The sequence below is a fragment of the Paramormyrops kingsleyae genome, chromosome 11 (assembly GCF_048594095.1).
Source record: "Paramormyrops kingsleyae isolate MSU_618 chromosome 11, PKINGS_0.4, whole genome shotgun sequence".
In the NCBI taxonomy this organism is placed as follows: Eukaryota; Metazoa; Chordata; class Actinopteri; order Osteoglossiformes; family Mormyridae; genus Paramormyrops; species Paramormyrops kingsleyae.
Window position 1 is genome coordinate 4,680,519 of NC_132807.1, and position 19,814 is coordinate 4,700,332.

The 19,814-nt window shown below is 46.8% G+C and overlaps 1 protein-coding gene across 10 annotated transcripts in view; it reads left to right on the top strand.

The window, feature by feature from the left end:
• Window positions 1–11,978, top strand: part of LOC111845055 (A-kinase anchor protein 13) — a 68,643-nt gene extending 56,665 nt beyond the window's left edge. For 6 of the 10 annotated variants that reach the window (XM_023814132.2, XM_023814133.2, XM_023814140.2 and 3 more), the window contains 20 exons: window positions 497–564; window positions 802–874; window positions 964–1,108; window positions 1,191–1,303; window positions 1,667–1,813; window positions 2,101–2,351; window positions 2,605–2,730; window positions 2,957–3,074; window positions 3,484–3,735; window positions 3,818–3,894; window positions 4,508–4,686; window positions 4,925–5,007; window positions 5,097–5,276; window positions 5,611–5,772; window positions 5,884–5,954; window positions 6,355–6,399; window positions 8,331–8,381; window positions 8,613–9,041; window positions 9,266–9,521; window positions 9,767–11,978. In XM_023814132.2, the coding sequence (XP_023669900.2) occupies window positions 497–564; window positions 802–874; window positions 964–1,108; window positions 1,191–1,303; window positions 1,667–1,813; window positions 2,101–2,351; window positions 2,605–2,730; window positions 2,957–3,074; window positions 3,484–3,735; window positions 3,818–3,894; window positions 4,508–4,686; window positions 4,925–5,007; window positions 5,097–5,276; window positions 5,611–5,772; window positions 5,884–5,954; window positions 6,355–6,399; window positions 8,331–8,381; window positions 8,613–9,041; window positions 9,266–9,521; window positions 9,767–9,825 (2,885 nt within the window). In that variant the 3' untranslated portion in view covers window positions 9,826–11,978. The remainder of the gene's footprint in view (window positions 1–496; window positions 565–801; window positions 875–963; window positions 1,109–1,190; window positions 1,304–1,666; window positions 1,814–2,100; window positions 2,352–2,604; window positions 2,731–2,956; window positions 3,075–3,483; window positions 3,736–3,817; window positions 3,895–4,507; window positions 4,687–4,924; window positions 5,008–5,096; window positions 5,277–5,610; window positions 5,773–5,883; window positions 5,955–6,354; window positions 6,400–8,330; window positions 8,382–8,612; window positions 9,042–9,265; window positions 9,522–9,766) is intronic. The other 4 variants (XM_023814135.2, XM_023814134.2, XM_023814136.2 and 1 more) reach the window with 4 other exon arrangements.
• Window positions 11,979–19,814: the final 7,836 nt, after the last annotated feature.

Below are 19,814 nucleotides of genomic sequence, written 5' to 3' on the forward strand. Positions count from 1 at the left end.
TTTGTTTTGTTTTGTTTTGTCGAATAACTGAAACGAAGTATGTGTCACTTGCCATCCCAAAGCGGGTTGGCGTGACTGTGGGTGTGAATTCAGTGGGTCTCCCTCCACCTCTCTACACCCAGGAAATACGTGGGGGTAGAAGGGGCCCCGCTTACCACCGCAAGGCAGCGTTCACCTTTTTTCTGCAGGGGTGTGTCTTCCTAACAGTACTCATGGTTTCAGGGTTAAAAGGTCCGTCTGTGAAGCGACACATTTATCATGTGACTAGTCATGTATCTGCCTTGTGATTGGACATGCTGTATTTTACGGTGCAGCTTCCACCCCCTCCCCCCCAGGTGTGTGTGGATAGGCAAGCCTCGATTTCACGGTGGCATACATGTTTTAAAACAGTCTATAGACTAGAAGTTCAGTTCGAATCAGCTGTGATTTTTCAAAGCAGATCCTGCCGTTTTTGTGCTGATAACTCATGGTGCGTCGCGGTTCTTTTTGATTTCAGACTGCAGTGCGCTTGTTCACCGGAGCTTTCGGGAGACTCTTCCTGTCTGTTCCAAGGTCAGAATGATGGTATGGTTTTGCTATGTTTTTATACAGTTAATTTACCTGCTATTCTAATATCTGTGCTGAGGTAAAACGGCGATTGCTAACCTTTAACGGCCGCTGAAAAGGGACAGTTAAACCTTTCCTGTGGCCTGGTCACATGGTAAACTGTCAGGATTTTTATTGTTACATCTGGATATATCCAGGATATGATATGATTTTAGAATAAAACAATGAGAAATAACCTTGCTCTTTGTCTTCTAGCAGCCAAAGTCCCAGTTTGCTGTTCCGGAAGCTTCCGTGATTCCTGTCGTTACTCTGAGAAACAAAGGGCCAGGTATGGGTTTCTGCCGCATTCTGACGGTTCTATTAGAAGGCAGCATCGTTGTACGTGACTGTTTCCTTGGAAACGTGTGATGCGTTCAGGCTCAGTGTCGCGGGAGCGACCCTGGTCGGTTATGATGGCGCCCGAGGACCACGGCCTGCCGTCGATGCCCCGGCGACACACCAGCATCGCGGCGCCGTCCACCAGCAGTCTTTCAAAGAGTGTCTCCATCAGCAACATCGCTGGGTAAGCCACCGCTACACCTCTACAGTGTGCTCCGCCCCCCCGGTGGAACCCCCCCCCTCACCTGCTGGCTCTCCACGTCCAGCTCGGCGTTCGACGATGTGCCGCTGAAGGGCGTGAAATTCCTATCCTATTCCACCGACTCGCTGAACAAAACCGGCAAGGTCAACGAGTCCACGGAGTCCCTGACAGACGAAGGTTAGAGGGCCCGACTGCTCGCCTAGTCCTGTCTTTCAGTCTGGTTACACCAAACAACTGGAATGCTCTGCTTTGGTTTATTTAGGAGGTTTTGGTCCATGTTCTCTCTAGGATCATGAAGAAACCCTGAAAAAAACATTTGACTGTAGCTTTATAAACCCGTTACTGTGTTTCATGGAGTACTACCACTGACACTGTAGAATATTCCTGGACGTGTTTAGTGGTGGTGAGAACTATCATATATAATATATAATCTCAGGCTACCTTAGAACGGTTTACTGATAAGGTGTTGTAATATCAGCTAAACAGTAACTGTCGTGTACTCATTCATCATGTGGCTCACCCTGTGCCCCCCCCCCCCAGGCACGGAGATGATGGACAGTCAGCTTATGGGTGAATTCGAGGTCGACGCCAAGGAGCTAGAGGCCGACTCCTGGAGCTTCTCTGTCGATAAGAAGTTCCTGAAGCAGCTCAAGAAGGACGTCATCAAGAGACAGGATGTCATCTATGGTAGGACTTTCACTGCTTCTTCGCTGTTTCATAGTGATACTGCTCTGTCATACTGTAAATGCCAGAGACGTACTGTGATCCCTGCTGGGTAATTCTTCTTATACTGTACCAGAGGCTGTAAGCTTTCAGATTCATGAATGAACCTTTTGATGGACTTCTGAAGAACATGTCTTTGAAGGATGCGGGTCCATGGCTTCAGAGGGGAAGGAGCTGGGATTGTCTATTCTCCAGTTGCGGTGTGACCTGCTTAACCCCCCCCCCCCCCACCACCACCCACCCCACCCCAGAGTTGATCCAGACGGAAATGCACCACGTGCGGACCCTGAGGATCATGTGGAACGTCTACAGCAAGGGGCTGCAGAAGGAGGTGCAGCTGGAGGCCCAGGCGGTGGAGCGACTCTTCCCCATGCTGGACGACCTCTTGGACATCCACACACATTTCTTCTCCAGCATCCTGGACAGGAAGCGAGAGGCCCAGCAAAAAGGGAAAGACGGCGGCTTCGTCATTCACAAGATAGGAGACGTCCTCTTCAACCAGGTAGGGGCATCTTCCTCTGAGACAGCTAAAGGGGCACAAGAGAACTCTAGTCCTGAAATTAATGTACTTGACCATGGCTGTAGACCTTTCAAAGATCCATTTAGTTATGACCCATCTTTGATGTCTTCCTGATGATCCTTCTTCTTACCATTATTATTATTATTATTATTATTATTATTATTATTATTATTACTATTATTACTTTTTTCCACAAGGGCCTTGCTGTTTAATATATTTTGTTCCTTAAATACAGTTCTCGGGGTCCAATGCCGACCGCATGAAGAGAGTCTACGGCAAGTTCTGCAGCCGGTACAATGAGGCAGTGAACTTCTACAAGGAGCTGCACTCCAAAGACAAGCGTTTCCAGGCGTTCATCAAGGCAAGCAGATACCTGACAGCTCAGCACATCAGTTTTTGGTTCTGGGGGCGGGATATTGGTTTCTGATGGCTATCGAGGCAAAAATGGCTGCACCATCCGGATAGAGCTCGCATCCTAATTTGCTGGAGACACTTTTTTAGAACTGGAGAAGCAGAACACAATGTTGCCGTAATGAGCGATGCCGTTTTTTGTACTTACTGAGAGAGTTTTTGTCTCTTCCTTTCAGAAAAAGATGAGCAGTTCCATTGTGCGTCGGCTCGGCATTCGCGAATGTATCTTACTCGTAACGCAGCGGATCACAAAATACCCGGTGCTCCTTCAGAGGATACTGCAGCACACCAAAGGTGAGATTTGGCTTGAGAGAGTGGGATGAGGCTCTGGGATGTTAAAAGCCCAGCTGGCCTCTATCAGGAACGCTGAGAGCCTTTCCTCAAAAGGTACCACCATGCCTTGAGCAACCATGAAAAACATTAGAAGAACATTCCTGCCTGTTTGGACCTCCTGTCCCTGTCTGGGGGGGGGGGGGGAAATCCAGATGCTCTGATTTACTGCAGATCCCCAGGACTTTGTATTTAAGACTGTTTTCGATGCTCTGATCTAAACTGATCTACAGATAGGCTTCATTCCTTTTGTCTTGCTCATGAATTTGTAACAGTCTTTGGAGAAAGTGCTTTGCTCTGTCCTGTTGCCTGCAGGGTTTTAGTGGGGCAGCTTACTGAAGGGGGGTCTGCTTTTCTCCTGGTGTCCCCGCAGAGACTGAGGAGGACCACAAGGAGGTGGCAGAAGCCCTGCAGCTGGTGAAGGAGGTGGTCGCAACTGTGGACAGCAAGGTCAACGAGCATGAGAAGAAGCAGCGGCTGAAGGAGGTGCACAGCCGCATGGACAGCAAGTCCATCATGCGCATGAAGAGCGGCCAGATGTTCGCCAGGGAGGACCTTCTGCATGGAAGGAAGCTTCTCCACGATGGGCCCTTGCAGTTGAAGAACTCTGTGGGTCGGCTGAAAGGTAAGGCTCCCTATAGCCCCTGCTGAAGTCCACCTCCTCCCTGGCACAGGTCTGACCCCAACCTCTCTCCATGTCTCCTCAGACGTCCAAGCCCTTCTCCTCTCCGATGTCGTCGTTTTCCTTCAGGAAAAAGACCAGAAATATGTGTTTGCTTCTCTGGTATGTACGCGATTGGCCATGAATCTGTGTGCAAGCGCTCATTGTTGACTGGAGACAGCTGACTTTTAGGAAAGCGTAGCACCCTTATGTAATTATGCTGGTGTGTTGCGTAACTTTTCCTGTTGGGCTCGTAATGTTAGTGCAGCATCAGTCTGGGGCCTGCACAGCACTTGGCAGCATCGCTGTGTCGGAATCTATGGTTCAAATGGATTTTTTTCCCCGTTTGTGTTTAAGAAAATACATTTGTTGTTGCTGCTGTTGTTTTTCAGCAATTTCTACTTTACCGTGGACATGCTCTGCTTGCTCCCCAACCCCATGCAGTCTCCCCTGAAACCAGAATTCTTATGATCTGAGAAATTAGTTGCATAATAGTGTATCGCTAAAATACCATCAACAACGGAGAGTCCAGACTTACAAAAGAACTTCTTGGACTGAGCAAATATGAGAATAGGGAACTAAAAAAATATTTGCATATACTGGCTTATTTTATCGGAAGGAAATGACATCATTCACGCCCAGAGCTTTGCTTGAAGGATGTCTGCAAGAAGAGAGTTTCCTCATGCTTACATCGTAGCTTCTCCACTTAACTCCAGCGGGTTTGGGTGTCTTTTAGGACCAGCGGTCCACAGTCATCTCTCTGCAGAAACTCATTGTGCGGGAGGTGGCCAATGAGGAGAAAGGCCTGTTCCTCATCACAGCCGGCAAGAAACCGGAGATGTTAGAGGTATACGCCAGCTCCAAGGAGGAACGCAATACATGGATGCAGCTCATTCAGGAAGCCATGAACTCCATGTGAGTTGGTCAGAAATAATCCCATAAAACCTTTTTCCCTCAGGGATTAGTCTAAAAAGTTATATCCTTAGTAAGTGTGGATTATTATTATTTTATTAAGCAGAAGAGACTGGTGCTATGAGCTGGGAGTTGATTAAGAATTTAAGAGATTAGTTTCCCTGTTTGGATCTTCAAAGGAAATTTTTGGGATCAGTGCCAGCAGTGTGTAGATCAGGCATGAGTTGGTCTGGTCTTGTAGGGAGAAGGATGAAGATGAAGGCATCCCCAGTGAGACTGAAGAAGACAAGCGGATACTTGAGACCAAGGCTAAGGAGATGAGAGGTACAGTTGTCGTCACGTGACCCAGGAGAAAGTTCTGGAAAGGATGGTGGCGGGGGGTGGCGTTGATGGGTCTCTCTGATCTCCTCCAGAACTGCTGAGGAGTAAAGACGATCAGATAGTGGCACTACTGGAGGAGAAGGTGAAGCTGTTTGGGGAGCTGTGTGAGAGTCCCGCCCCAGAGGGCCCTGGTCGCTGGCTGAGGATGTTCAGGGCCAGACCCAAGGAAGCGCTGAGAGGAGAACCTGTCCTGAAGGATGCCCTGAAGATAGGTATGTGAGAAGCCTGGGGACCCCCACTCATCCATGCAGCGTAGGGGGCAGATGCAGAGCGAACGGTTCCGTAGGGTCCTCAACCGAACATCCGCAGTGTGTGCATAGCGGGGGCATCTTAAAAATATTCCCAAGCCCCCAGCCAAATGTTCACTAATTTGTTTAAATAGTGTGTTCTTCATTTTAATTAAAATCAGACCCCCCTAGTAAAGGCTTCATTCCCCTCTTTTAAAATCTCTAGTGACGCTCCTGATGCTTAAAGGAAACATCTAAATGTATGAAGATATGATGTGTAACAAGGTGTGTGTGTGTGTGTGTGTCTGGCCAACGCCAGTGGAGACCCTGCAGGTGATTGTAAGCAGCAGCCTCGGGGGCTCAGTCGGGCACCAGGTGGCCAGCTCTCTGGGGTCCTCCGGAGGCACGGGGGTGGTCTGCCTTCCCCGGCGGGCGGAGACTTTTGGGGGCTTCGACAGTCATCAGATGAACACCAGCAAAGGTGAGGCTGCTCAGCCATAGTCCATTTCCCAGCCTGCTTTGGGGAACCTTGGCTCTGCTGATGACATCACTCTGCTACTGATGCTGGTAATGATGGGCTCGTTTGTTGTAGGTGGGGAGAAGGATGAAGTGGAAGATTCCACAGACCTCCGCAGGACTGAGTCTGACAGTGTACTAAAGAAGGTAATGAGCCGTGCCTGTTAATCCTCCTAGCGAGGACACTGACCCCAGAATGACCTTTCTGCCCCCATGGCTGGGGGGTGGGGGTGGGAACCATTAATGGCTAATTCCTGCTGGCGCTGCCCAGAAGCGCCCCATGGGGGCATTTGGCACATTGCTCCTTTCTGCCTTATAGGTCAAATCTGGTATAAATAATTAAGGTCAGCCCCGCCCCCGTTTATTAACGTAAACATTAAGAAACTGCACCTGTTCCGAACTCCAGAGGGCGCAGTGTGTCCTCGGGCTTAATGCCTATAATTACCGTTGGCTGGGATCAAGTTTCATCTCTTACTGCGAGGCTCATTTCTTGCTAACAACCAGTCTGCCTCAGTACTGACCCTGGATCTGTGTTTGCCCTCCACAGGGGGGTAACTCTAACCTGTTACTGCTTCTGAAGAGGAACAGTGAGGTAGGTCCCCCCCCCCCCCCCCCCCTCCAGTTTAGTTAAACAGAAGCCTGGAACTCTGATCTGATGTGGTGATTTCATTTCTTATTCTCCCAAGTTTATTGTGGTAGAAATCCACACAGAATGAAACTGAACGTCTCCCTGGTCATTTCCCTTTGCTGTCCATTCTGGCCAGTTTCAGCTCCTTTCTCCTGCTTCCTGTCCCCTCGCAGGAGAGCTAAATGGTATTGGAAAAAGTACACATTGCGATATTTAAAGTTTTTGTGGTAAATATTGTAGTTATTCTAAAACAAAAACACCATTGAAAATGTACCCAACACCTTTCACATCAGCAGCAGTTAGGGATGGAGGATGCCTGCGAATGTGAATATTCGCAAATATATAAGATGCACAGCGTACCCAAGATGTAGTATGCATTTACGCTAACACAGATTATATATTACTAATATTTATATATACAGTGGTACTTCAGTATTGAAACTCATTAGAACTGGAATTTCGAACCAACCAGTTTGGAAAAAAAATTACCTAGAACTCGATCTGAATCTCATTAGTCATGCGCGGGGAAATGAGTCACGCGGCACGTTTCTCAGCGGAAACAAAGGGTAACGCTTCAGTCTCAGCCTCGCATTCGCTGTGATAGCAACGTTTGGTGATAGTGCTTTTTTTATTGAAAATACTTTTATATAATTTTGGTAGCTATTGTACATTGTTTGGATACATTCATTTTCATACTTTACAAATTTGTCACGCCCGGCTCGTACGATCCTCCTGTGTGCCACACACCCCTCGTTAACCTCATGTGATTTCCCGATGTCATCAGCTGTTTCTCGTTATTTCCAAGTAGTCATGCGTATTTAAGTCTGCGTTCAGTTATGTTTCCCCAGTCCTGTCATTGAAGGTTACTCCGTGTTGTGCCTTGTTTGCCAGCAATAAGCCCTGTTCTTGGATTTCCGTCTGCCTGACCCTGATTCCACGCTCCCTGCTCGCTCGTTCTGTGCGCGGTGTGACATTTACTGTTTTGATAAATGTGCTTAGATGTGTTTAGTATAGTATATGCTCTTCTTGTTTTATCCGGTTCATTTTGTGTTTAAATGCTAAAAAAAAAGAAACATATTTAGTTGTAATTTTTTGGGACCGGGAACCATTTTATTGATTCTCCATTATTTCTTATGGGGAAAACTCGATCAGAACTCAAACTTTTTAGGATTCGAACCAGAGTTCTGAACAGATTAAATTCGAGCTCTGAGGTACCACTGTATATGATTTTATGTGACATGAATAATTTTCAGTATTGTTTTTGCTTATGCCACGTCTGCGAGTTCCTGTGATCTTTCGGCAAGCTCCAAAAATATTCTCATTTAATTCTTCACGGCCAACTCGTGAATAACCGAAATTGCAAATGTCATATCTGCGAATGTAAAGGGGCTACAGTATATCCAAGTAGAAGGGTTATCTACCAGTATCTACCAGTAGAGTCTGTCAAATACAGTGTTGGCATCTTCTGTCCTTCTTGTTAAATTTCTCACAAACTCACCACACTGTCTAAGTCCAACAACAAGTACTAATATGATTGCCATTGGCTTGGAGAGCCCATGCAGAGCTCATGTAAAAGCAGCAGCTGTAAATTTTAATCTGATTTATTAACATGTACTAGATTTGTCTTGAAAAGTGTCAATCATTACAAGCCTAAGTTATGTTTCCTATGACAGAGTAAAAAGTCTTAGTGTAGCTGGGTGATCTCCACCCAGCTCACTGTCTGTTAACATCGCAGGGTGTGCAGGTCTACCTCGCAGAAGCTGAGGATGTGAAAAGTCTAGGTGTCATTGTAATCCTGTTTGCAGTACAGGGACGTTTTTCGGGACACTATCTGCTCTCGAGCACGCCTGCCATGTCATGCGGTCGGGGTTTGATTGAAATCTCCTGTGTTTCAGCAGGTTCTGCAGAACGTCAGTCATCTTCACGAGCTGCTCAGCACCCTGCAGGTAGGAGACTGTCAAACGCTAACTGCTAAACAGTAATGGTCAGTCTGTCAAGGCGCCACAGAGGCTCATAGGTCAGCCGGTGCAGGGGGGGGTCTTTAATTTGAAGCACTGTTTCTTTTGTGGGAAGTGGTATAACTGGTTAGCTGCTGGGAGGGTGCAATTGGCAAGATGGAGGTGACTAAAGTGGGTGAAGAGGGTAAGAGTGGTGTTTTGTCCCCGCCCTGCTGGCAGGCAGTGGTGACGCAGCAGGACTCCTTGGTGGAGGAGCAGCGGCAGTCCCTGAGTGAGCGCCCCCCCTCGCGCCCGAGCTCGCGGCCCCCCTCTCTGGTAGAGCAGGAGAAGCAACGCAGCCTGGAGAGGCAGCGGCAGGAGGCGGCCGAGCTGCAGCGGCGGCAGGCGGCACACGCGGAGGAGCGCCTCCGCCAGAGCCGGCAGTGGGAGGCGCGCGAGCGGGAGCTGGCAGAGCGCGAGGCCCGGGTGCAGGCACAGGAGGAGGAGGTGCGGCGCCGGCAGCACCAGCTGGAGGAGGCCGAGCGAGAGCTGCGGGAATGCAAGGCCGAATACCAGCGGGACCTGGAGGGCCTGCGGGAAGCGCAGCGGAAGCTGGACCGGGACCGGCAGCAGATCCACAGGGACCTGGAGCAGACGAGGCCGGCCCATGTGAGTGCTGGGGGGGTTTATAAAAGGAGCCACCCTCCACGTGTCAGCTTTAATGGCTGCTCCTCAAACGGCCCCTCTAATAATGGCCCACCTCTGCTAAGCTTATTTTTTATCCCGAGATACTTCGTAAATAATCTTCCTGTTTTACCCAGACATATAGCTGCCTTATTTTGCTAGTGGGTCCCGCTCCGCTCGGCCTGACTGTCCCGATTTGGTCGTCCCAGGATGTGCACCGGGACCGGACTCTCTCGAGCACCTCCGACGACTCGCTGAGATTGCAGAGCTCCGGCTCCTTGGACAAGGATCCCTCGGAGAGCAAGCTGTCGTCGTCCCCCCAGGACTCCAAGTCCAGGTCAGGCTCAAAGCGGAAGGGAAAGAACTTCACCCTGTTTGCCTCGAACCCGGAAAAGCTGGCCAAGCCCAAGGAGAAGAAGGACAAGAAGAAGAAGAAGGGGAAAGGACAGCACTCTCAGCCTGAAGGTAGTGGCAGCGAGCTCCCCCCTCGTGCCGTGAGGGGCCTTATAGAACCCAGGAAAATCACTGTTAAGAGCAACATTAAAGGCCGATATGAGCAGGCTGACTTAGTTTGAATAATGGTACAGATTATGGATTCAGTCATGTGAACGATTAGGGAGATGCTGGGCATTGAGTCCACTTCTGTGAAGACTCTTGATGGATGCTTCTACTCGGGTATTTCAAAGAAACCCTGTTCTTTCTCATTCCAGAATCACCTCGCCTTCCATCCTCGGAGCCTTCTGCAGACGGGGAAATTTTCTTCTGCTGATCTGCCTGTGCCCTCCACAATCCCACAATGCCTTGCTCCCAAGACAGCTGTGACTGCCTGAGTGCAGAGCCAAGCCGCTGTAGACAGCTGTCTGTTTCCCTCCTGTGTGCTTCCCCGGGGGCTGGGGGGGGGGGGGGGGGGGCTGGACAGGCTCCGTCAGACACTTTAGGGAAGGACTCCTGTGTGTGTGTGTGTGTGTGTGTGTGTGTGTGTGTGTGAATCAGCAGCGTTGTCACGCGTTGTTGAATAAAAACATTGCAAATCACCACATGAGCACGAGTGGGTGTTCTCTGCACATTGTGAAGAGCAGGATATGTCCTTCGCACGGTACAAACAGGCCCTGCAGTTAATGAAGATAAACTTTCTCTAGTGTGAGCTGATTCTTTGTGGTACTGGGGCTGTGCATCGCTTGAATATGCCTCATTTCACATATGTCCTTTCACAAAACTCTATGTACTAACTGTACGTAAAATATAAAGACGTGTACATCATTAATAACTTGACTGAGAAGGTCTTTGGGAAAAGCAACCCCTATCTTCATACACCCCCCCCCCCCCAACCTTTGTAAATCATGCCTTTTCATCATTTCTCAATCAGAGGTCGAAATCTGGCTTCTAATTGTCTGGTTTTCCTGGTCAGGTGGAGCCGACACTGTGATAGTTCTGGAGAGGAGGTGCATGTGTCAGAATGTGCAGGGGGAAGCTGGTGTTCTGTGGGTCTCCACCAGGGGGACCCCACGTGTCCACGGAAAGACAATTCAGTTCTGATCTGCTCTCATGCCCTTTTCTTCCCTGTATAAGACATTTGACAGCAGGAACATTTGGTGTGGTGTGTATTGTGCCTTAAAAAATCGGTTAATTCATATTCATTGTCAAATCTGTTGCATCATAAATTTTTCAATTGGCTATTCTTATTATTCAATTAATTGAATAATACCTTAAAAATTCTAAATGTTGTACTGTAATACTTCTGTCCTGAACGTCGCAGTGTTCGATCAATAAGCCAGGCTTATTGTGTAGGTCAGTGGAAAATAGCTTGCAATGCTGCAAGTCACCAGATGGGGGAACCAGACTGCATAACGAATTAGAATGTAAATATTAAAGCTTTCCCGTTTAATGGGGAAACTCTTAACCTGTATTTAAGTTCATTAATACAATTAATGATCCCTTTTTCTTTTTAATTGTGATTTTAAGTTATGTTTTTAAAATAAGTAGACATCACTTTTAAGGTGACATTCCACATTTTATTGGTCAAATTTATGGATAGTATTTGAGTTTTAAAGGAATAGCTTTGCACTCCTGCAGGGCAGGTCTACATGGAACCGTAAGTCTAATTTTCAAAGGCTCATCATTTTGGGGGGTGGGCTCAAACAAGGTACTTTATAATGTATATTTTATTTGCTGGGTTACTCTGATTTTGGCCTCAGGTTTATGTTTTATTTCCTCAGACCCACATGAAGTCCTCGGAACCGCTCTGGTCCCATACGGTCTCCCTGGTCCATATTCTCCTCTGTTCCCTTCCTTCCCTGTTACATGGTACCTACAAAGCCTGCGTTTCAGAAATCGATTTCTGTATCTGTTGTCAGTGTGTTAAACTTTTTGAATTCTCTCCGCCGGAATGTCTAGGCCTCTGTAAATCACAGCGTTTATATAAAAATGTACAGGAAAGGGTTTGTCCGTTGTTGTAAGTAATGCCTTGTATCTGCTTTTGGGTCTTCTGACTTCATTAAACCTTTATGTTAACCAAATTTCCTGCACCTAAGGAGGAAAAAAAGTCCACTGGGGAACTTAATAAAATCAGCTTTGTCTTCCCCTTTTTCTCTTTAGTTCTTGACACTTAAACAGTGTTTCATGTCTATATATAAAACGTGTTGGTTTGCCCATATACTTTTGAGTAAACGCACTAGAGCACAGCCCAGCATCTTGTGTTAAAGGTGCAGTTTTACTGGCTACATTCTGTGTTTGGGGGTGGGGGGTCAGGGGTAGCCAAGAAAACATGTAAATATTTGTGTAAAAAATAAAATGTAAAAGTGTTTGGTTTTTTGTGGCTCTTAAGCTTTTTGTAAGCTTTTTATTTATCTCTCTGACCCGTTCTGAAGGTATAAAATGTAAATTCACTGTCTCCCCCCCCCATAATAAATAACTGTTATTTTACGTTTTCCTCATGCGATGCCTTTTTTCTTCCGCCTCTCCGATGCCAAACAGTTCACATGGTGTCGCAGTTAGAATGTTCTAGAAGTGAAACAGGCGGCTGGTTTTTCCACCCGCCTGGCTTAAAGTTAATGAAAGATTAACTGATTAGCCAACTACAAGCTGCCTGATTTCTGTTCTTGTCTGTGTTTCCTTCAGCTAATAAACTACCTGAAATGTCTCTCGCGCTGTGGAGAGTGTGAATCCCTAACCCTGTGCCTGCTGGGACAGACTCTAGGTTCCCCCACCTGCCCAGATCCGGATGCCACCAGATTTCACCCAATGGCTGACACCTACCTTTCTGTGTCCAGTGGTGTTTCTCTCTCCTCAGTGGAATGAAGACGTGAACATCATACAGAAGAACCTCCCTTCTCACCATAGCTTAAAAGCTTCTGTAAAAATCTGCTCTCTGCAGGACGGCTCTGCTGCCATTGTAAAGATAAATCAGTTCTGTGGGAACTTCAAGCAGAAAAGTCACGTGAATAAAATGCCTGACCTTTCCTGACCGACAATTTATTTTTTTTCTTTTCTCCTTGCTCCTGGCTTTGTTCAGGCACCTTCTCGTCGTAGTAAGTGGTATATTATGAAAGGCTACGTTACTCTCGAACCTGGCACTCATCAGCCATCTCGCCCAGCAGCTGGAGACCAGAATTGATTTGATCTGTGGGATTCGTGGAAAGTTCTGGGGATGAGGTAAGTCTATGTTTGTGTCAGTGTTTGTTTTCCTGTTCTCATCATCAGTGAGGGGCCGCGTCCTTCTGTGTGCATGTTACTGGGCTGCCACAGGAGAGATGGCAAGTGGATGCCCTTTTTACCTTCATTCTCAAGCTTAATTTTCCTCAGTCTTTGAGGTAAGGTGAGGTACTGTCAGCAAGGCTTTACACCTTCCTTTTCTTTCAGTGTTTTTCCTGAGGGTGGGAGGTGGGGGTGAGTATACAGGTCTGACAGGATCACGGAAGTTTCAATCACAAAAATGTGTTCTGAGGGCAGAATGAAAAATGGGTCCAACACATCTGATCGGGTGGTAACACCTCCTCTACAATATGATTGGTTATCTCTCTCAACCAATCACTTTACGTTCTGCCCTCAGAACATTGTTGTGTAAGTTAAACTCCCATAGACAGGTGATGGGGCCATTTTACCTTTGATTTCCTTTCCAACCCCACTGCCCGTGTCTTCGTCGTCCTTCATCACAATAGCACAGCCATGTCTGCCAGTCAGAATTGGACTTCTGCTTGAAAACCACTCACATTTAATTAGGCAGCCATTTAAATCGATGTTTCTTAGTGCTTAATGTGTTCAGCCAGTTTCTGTCCATATATCAATAATTCCATAAAGTACTTCATTGAGGGAAAGCAATTGTTTCTTTGGAGTGCAATTGTAGATCTTGTTAGATTTCTTTCTCCCCAAAAAGAAATGTATGTATATACTCTGAGTAAACATGGACTTGCTATAAAAGCCCCCCCCCCCCCCCCCACACACACACACACACACACACACACAAACACTCCCAGAAACAGAGGCAGCCCCCTGACAATAGTGTGTTTGTGAAGCTGTACTCGCTGAAGCCCCTTAAATCCTCTTCCCTAGTTCCAAGCCCAAAGACCTTCTTTTCAGATGCTAATGCCTTCAAGAGCTCAATCGACGTGCCGATTCAGAGTATCGGCCCGAGCACACTTCCTGTCCCCTCCCCCCCCCCACCCACCCCCAAATATCTCAATCCAGAGCTGATTCAAATGCTCGCAGCTAGTAGGAATGAGAACTTTGAGGGTCTACCAATGACCATCATCTCTGGTCTACGGTCCACTGGTTATTTCACTACCTGTACTCATGTGCTTTACCATGCCCTGCCCCGAAGTCTGTCAAAGCCTCACCATTTTCCACTCCCAGTCAATTCTATTCTAGTTAGCCAGTTGTGAATGCTATCTGTGTACAACCCAGCCCCCAGCAGGAAACTGGCCATCCAGCTGCACCTACTTGTGACATTGACATGTCATTTTATGTGGGCGACTTCCCCCCCCAGTTTTCTTCCAGTCTGAATGATAATGATCCCTTTGCTTAAATCGCAACACTATGTCTGCATTGAGACCAGGCAAATAAAAGTGCTCTGAAAATCTGTTGCAGCAGTGCATTCTGGGTGTTTCAAATGTCCAGAACAGAATAGGTAATACACATAACCATGATGCTTTTCAAGTGTCCCGATTATGAATTGACTCATCGGTTATCTCACAGATGCACTCGGCCCAAAATGCTAGCTTAATTAAACTGCTTATTACTGAACGGCCAAAGACCACTTTTTCTGTTGTGTTTGTATTAATGGGCAAAATTAATAAGTAATCCATCCTTGATATTTTTAAGATGGTTTTCAGCTGACTTCCTGTTTGCTGATCTTTAAAAATGCAATTTACTGGCGTGGTGCCATCAATCATTGCGTAAACATTAGTATAGTGCACACAAGACCTATTTTTCAAATGGGATTTACATATCAAATGATATGCAGGTAATTTAAAAATAGAAAAACAGCTCTTTATTTGCAAGGCTTTAAATTTCTGATGATTTACTGCATACTTCCCAGATGTCAGAGATCGATAAAGATTCCCAGCCCATCTTGCAGTCTAGCTGACTGATGCTTGGTCTCCGTAGCGACAGAAAAACTCCTCCTTGGAACCCGAGACCCAATCCAGGTTGATGCTGTGAAGCAGGTGGCCGTGTGAAGGGCACTGTTTGTGGCGATCCTGCCCCCTGCTGGTCCCAGGATGTAGGCTGAAATCCTGAGCAGTTTGCCATCTCTGTGTGACCCCTGCATAGTCTGCATGCAGGAGACTGACTCCTGCCATTTCCTGGGAAGGTTACCCGTGAATACAGGGCAGGACGGTGAGGATGGAAAGAACCAGGTTCCTAAGAAGACGTGAAGGTTGCAGCCGTTCCGGAAAGTTCCATCATAAAAGCAAACAAAGACGTTACATGGAAGTTTTATTTACACAATTGACCCAATTTATTTGCCTTTGTCCTCTATATGTTGCATTCTTTCTCACTAAATAATGTATCCATCTAAGACAAGGGTAAAATAATCTGTTTAATGGCAGTGTTGACCTTTAGATGACACCTGCTGAAGCGGCCAGGCGCAGAGTCGCCCCTCTGTCTGCTGTCGGCGTGCTGGGGGGGCGATACTGTCACTGGAGAAGCATCTGCCTTGGACGCCCATAACACACTGGGGCTAGCGGGGAGGGGGGGGCTGAAGGAGAGCAATCGGATCACCATTGCACAGCAAGGTGCGGTCAGGCAGACTGGGGGCATGGGTCCCTGCAGAAAGAGAGACGTGCAGAGCAGAGCTCCGTCTGAATGCAAGGACTGCAGATTTTGATTGGACAATTGCCCCCTTGTGAGTGTAAACTCTGTTACAGCTGTACCTCTCCCCACTGGTCATTTAACAGAGTTTATAAGCCCGTTCTGTAAGTCAAGACTGCAAGGTCGACCCTGTTTACAGAGCGGTATCTTCTGTACACCATCAGCATTTCTACAAACCGTTTGATTATAGAAGCTCCGGGGGGCATCAGGGCGGAAGGTCGTTGTTTTGAAATCCAAAAGCTATGGCACAAAGTATTTTTCATAAACTGCTTAACTATGCCGTCCAGCTGCATAAATTTGAATAAACAGCAGCAGATTTAAGCAGCTATGGCTATTCTGGGAACGTGAGTGGCGACCTTTTGGGAGCTGGTCTTCCCTTTCAGGGTTCTAAGCTTCCCCTGTGCTTCTCTGTGGTCCTCTGCTCACTGTGGAGATTCTACGGTGTTTTGGAAACACGTATGTGACTGGCCTCAGTCCCCCTGCGCCTATGGGTACTCCCCCTTATAGCCCATTCCAGTACCCTGCGACCCTCGTCTTTTCAATGAAAAAAAGTGTACTAATTAAGGAAATCACAGTGATGACACACATGTATGCAATAGCAAGCTTGGCAGGGAAGGGTATCATGGAGCTGGGTGTTTAAGGGTCTGCAGACACACGACTATTCTGTCAAATCCAGGCTTGAACCAGCAACCTTCCAATCACAGGTACAGTACAGAGACTTAGCCCACTGAACCATGATCCATATCATAGCATTGTGTTGTTGTGATCAAAAGGCTAATGCAGAGCATTTTTGCTAACCTAGTTCTAAGTTAGATTTATTAGCATTTGAGAATCTAATTTCAGAGTTGAATGGACATGTTTGTAATGACGTGTGTGTGGAGCTGTGATTGGCCCACCTGCGCCTCTGTCATATAAATCATAAAGCTGACATTGCTGGATTATTCCAGTGGTGATACGGTCCATAAAGGAGGGCAGGCTGGTCATAACAGCTGGCAGTTACTGTGAAGATAAACGTACAGAATATAATGAGTCTGTACATTTCAAGGCTGTATATCGTAACATTAAAAATGTCCATGGTGTTGAACCTTGTGGGTTACTGTCAGAGGGGAACCGGCCATCCTCAATCGCTTTCATTCCCATTCCACACTCCGACAAGCAAAACGAGCTGAAACTTGCTTTGAGTTTGTGACAGATCGGGCCAAGCCGTTGTCAGTTGTTACAGAGTCTTGGTTTAAAGCAAAGCCGTGGCATAAGAATGGGAGTTTCCTAAAGGAAATCTTCTTAGGAAAAAAAAAAACTTGATTCACATTATTCCAGGAAATGAGGAGGCGTTCTGTGTAATTTTTCACTGAAGTTCAATTTACTGCCAGTTTAGTTACAGCAGAACAAGCTGGATATCCAGCTTGTTGGAGGGAATCTGTGAGCCCTGCACCTCCTTGTTCATCCTCCAGAAGGCTAGGAGCGTAGCCTCTGAGGGTGGCGGTGCCATGCAATCTGATTAGCTGGTTTGGCGGAGGCAGATCGGCGCAGAGGCGATACAGGAATCCAGTGAGCAGGATCAGTGAAGCGTGAAGCTAAAGATTTGCATTGCAGAGGAAGCAGGGAGAGCAGCTCAAACTCAGCCAAGGGCAACGGATGATGGGGACGGGCGAGGTATGAAATGCTAATTACCACAAGCAAAAGTGCAAAAAGAAAATGGAAAACAGTTCTGGCTGGGAGCATCAAAGAGATGTGCAGTGAAATGTAACTTTCAGCAGTGCCGTCCCCCTGAGACGTTTCGCTTCACAAATTGTGGAGACGTGCAGAGAGAAAGCCTGTGTGTTGTTTTACTGTGGCCGGCCAGGAAGCTCCTCTACAGGGCCACACCCATACATGTGTTTGATTTAACGGCCTCTGAATACAGACACCCCTCCAAAAACAACACCCCAGGGAGAGTAATTGTAAATACACATGATAAGACATTGCACGCACAAGAGCAATTAAGAATAATTGTTAATGAAAGCAATTAGACATACATTGCTGCATTATTTACCACAATATTTATGATAATGTAACATCTGTAAATATAAGCACTTTCACGTGGCTTTCTGCTACATTAGCGTGCGTTTCAGTGCATTTCACAGTGCCCATTGATTTTATACGTCCTGATTATCCTCTCCTCCCTCTGAAAGGAGCTCTTATTTTCATACAGTGCTGGTTCTGCTGAAAAATGCACTCCCTTTCTAAATCGATGCAGAGAAAACCATGTGCTCTCTATGTGGTCTGAAACTCCTCCACGCGGTCTGAAGCTCCCGTCGTGATCTGAAATGTCTGCTCGCAGTCTGAAGCTCCCAACGCAGTCTGAAATGCCTGCACACACTCTGAAGCTCTCAAAGCGGTCTGAAATGCCTGCATGAGGTCTGAAGCTCTCGATGTGGTCTGAAACACCTGCACGTGGTCTGAAGTTCTTGATGTGGTCTGAAACACCCGCACGTAGTCTGAAGCTCTCGACACAGTCTGAAACATCTGTGCACGGTCTGAAGCTTTTGATACAGTCTGAAACACCTGCATGTAGACTGAAGTTCTTGACACAGTATGAAACGCCTGCATGCAGTCTGAAGCTCTCTACGTGGTCTGAAACACCAGCATGTGGTCTGAAGCTATTGATCTAGTCTGAAGCTCTCGATGTGGTCTGAAACGCCTGCATGCGGTCTGAAGCTCTCGATGCGGTCTGAAACACCTGCAAGTGGTTTGAAGCTCTTGACAAGATCTGAAACGTCTGTGCATTGTCTGAAGCTCTTGATGCAGTCTGAAGCTCTTGATGCAGTCTGAAGCTCTCAACATGGTCTAAAATGCCTGTATGCAGTCTGAAACTCTTTGGATGGTGCTGCAGTGCAGCCAGCTGGTGTGGGATGTTCACCACAAGGTCCACCTGTCTGCACAGAGCACAGGCTGCCAGAGTCCTACTAAAATCCCTCATGAACCTTGGCAGGATGCCCCCTGCCAGCCCTGGCACTGAACATACCCCCTCAACCTGCACCCACAGAGCACCCATAAGGCAAGGCCGGGTGGTCTGTGGGCAAAACCATCTTAACCAAACACTGGGTGATTTTGCCCACACATGCAGGATGCAATGCAGGAGAAAAACTGCCTCTAGACTTAAAACGCTGCAAAATTCATAAACGAGTCATTTCCCTCTCAGGAGTTACGAAGGAGCGTAAGCTGATTCCACAAAGTCCATCAAGCCAGAAAGACAACCTACACACAGCACGTCCAGCATTTCATCAGCGTAAATCAGGACGTTTGCAAAGTAGATAACACTGAGTGCTACATGGTATGTAGACTATATAGATTATATATACTGGTATATAGGTTATACAATGCCGAGGTGGGAAATAAAATTCCCAAACTTCCCAAAGGCCATTCCCTGCCTGCTTAATGCTCTGAAAACATTTTCAGACCTGCACCATGAATGGATTCATTTATTTGTACCTGTAACCCTTTTACAAATCTTAAAAGATAGATCATACAGATAGACAAGCATCCCATTTACCTTAGATGCCTTTTAAATGCTTTCTGCTTAGCTCTTCAGTCTCCTTCTGAGGTGCTTATATAACCTCCTATCAGCGTTTCTCTTAGACTTACTCATTTTACTCTTAATGCCCAAAACTGTAATCTGACGCTCTACGGTACCTTATCCGTGGAAAACAGCAGTAGATGCGTGTCTGTTAGTTGATGATGTTGTGAATAATTGATGCTTTGGGGCAGCTCTGCTGGGAAGTTAAAAATACATTGAATTGGACTTATTATGCAGTGAGTGACAACACAAGGATCTCTCACATGAGAGCAGAGGATTCTGGGAAAAGTCATTTTCTTTAAAAATTTATTGCTGGAAAGTGGGTTTGTAGCCACAAGCTTCTAAGTGTGCCATTTGTTCAGATTTTGTTTGTGATGACGGTGCTGGCTGTCCCATGGTTGACCCGAAGATCAGGGGCTGCAGGTTCAGCGATTCACCATTAAACAGTCGTATACTCAGCTCGTACATCATGAGGAAATGTGTGGTGTGTTTGATTTCGCAAGGATTTTACAGGGTGAGATCTACTGACAGCCGCTTTCCCCCAAACAATAAAGCACTCATTGGACAGCGTTCCTCAGCGTGGATCAGAGAACTATCTGGATGGGATGACAGTTCCCACAGGGGCTTTTGGCCGTTCTCTCTGTATAAGTCTGGAAACGTATGCTTTTCCTCTGAAAACAAGAAATACTGACCACTGTCAGACACCTTCATTACACCCAGGTAGTCAAAGCACATTGTTAGCAGGGTGCAGTCAGGGTTCATGGTAAAACAGTAACTCCTACTCCTGCATGCAGAATGATGCACAGAAAACAGTGCAAGCTTAAACGGTACCCAAAATCGGTTATGTAACTGAAAGGTGACTAATTTTCCAACAAAACTGTTACCGTGGGCAATCT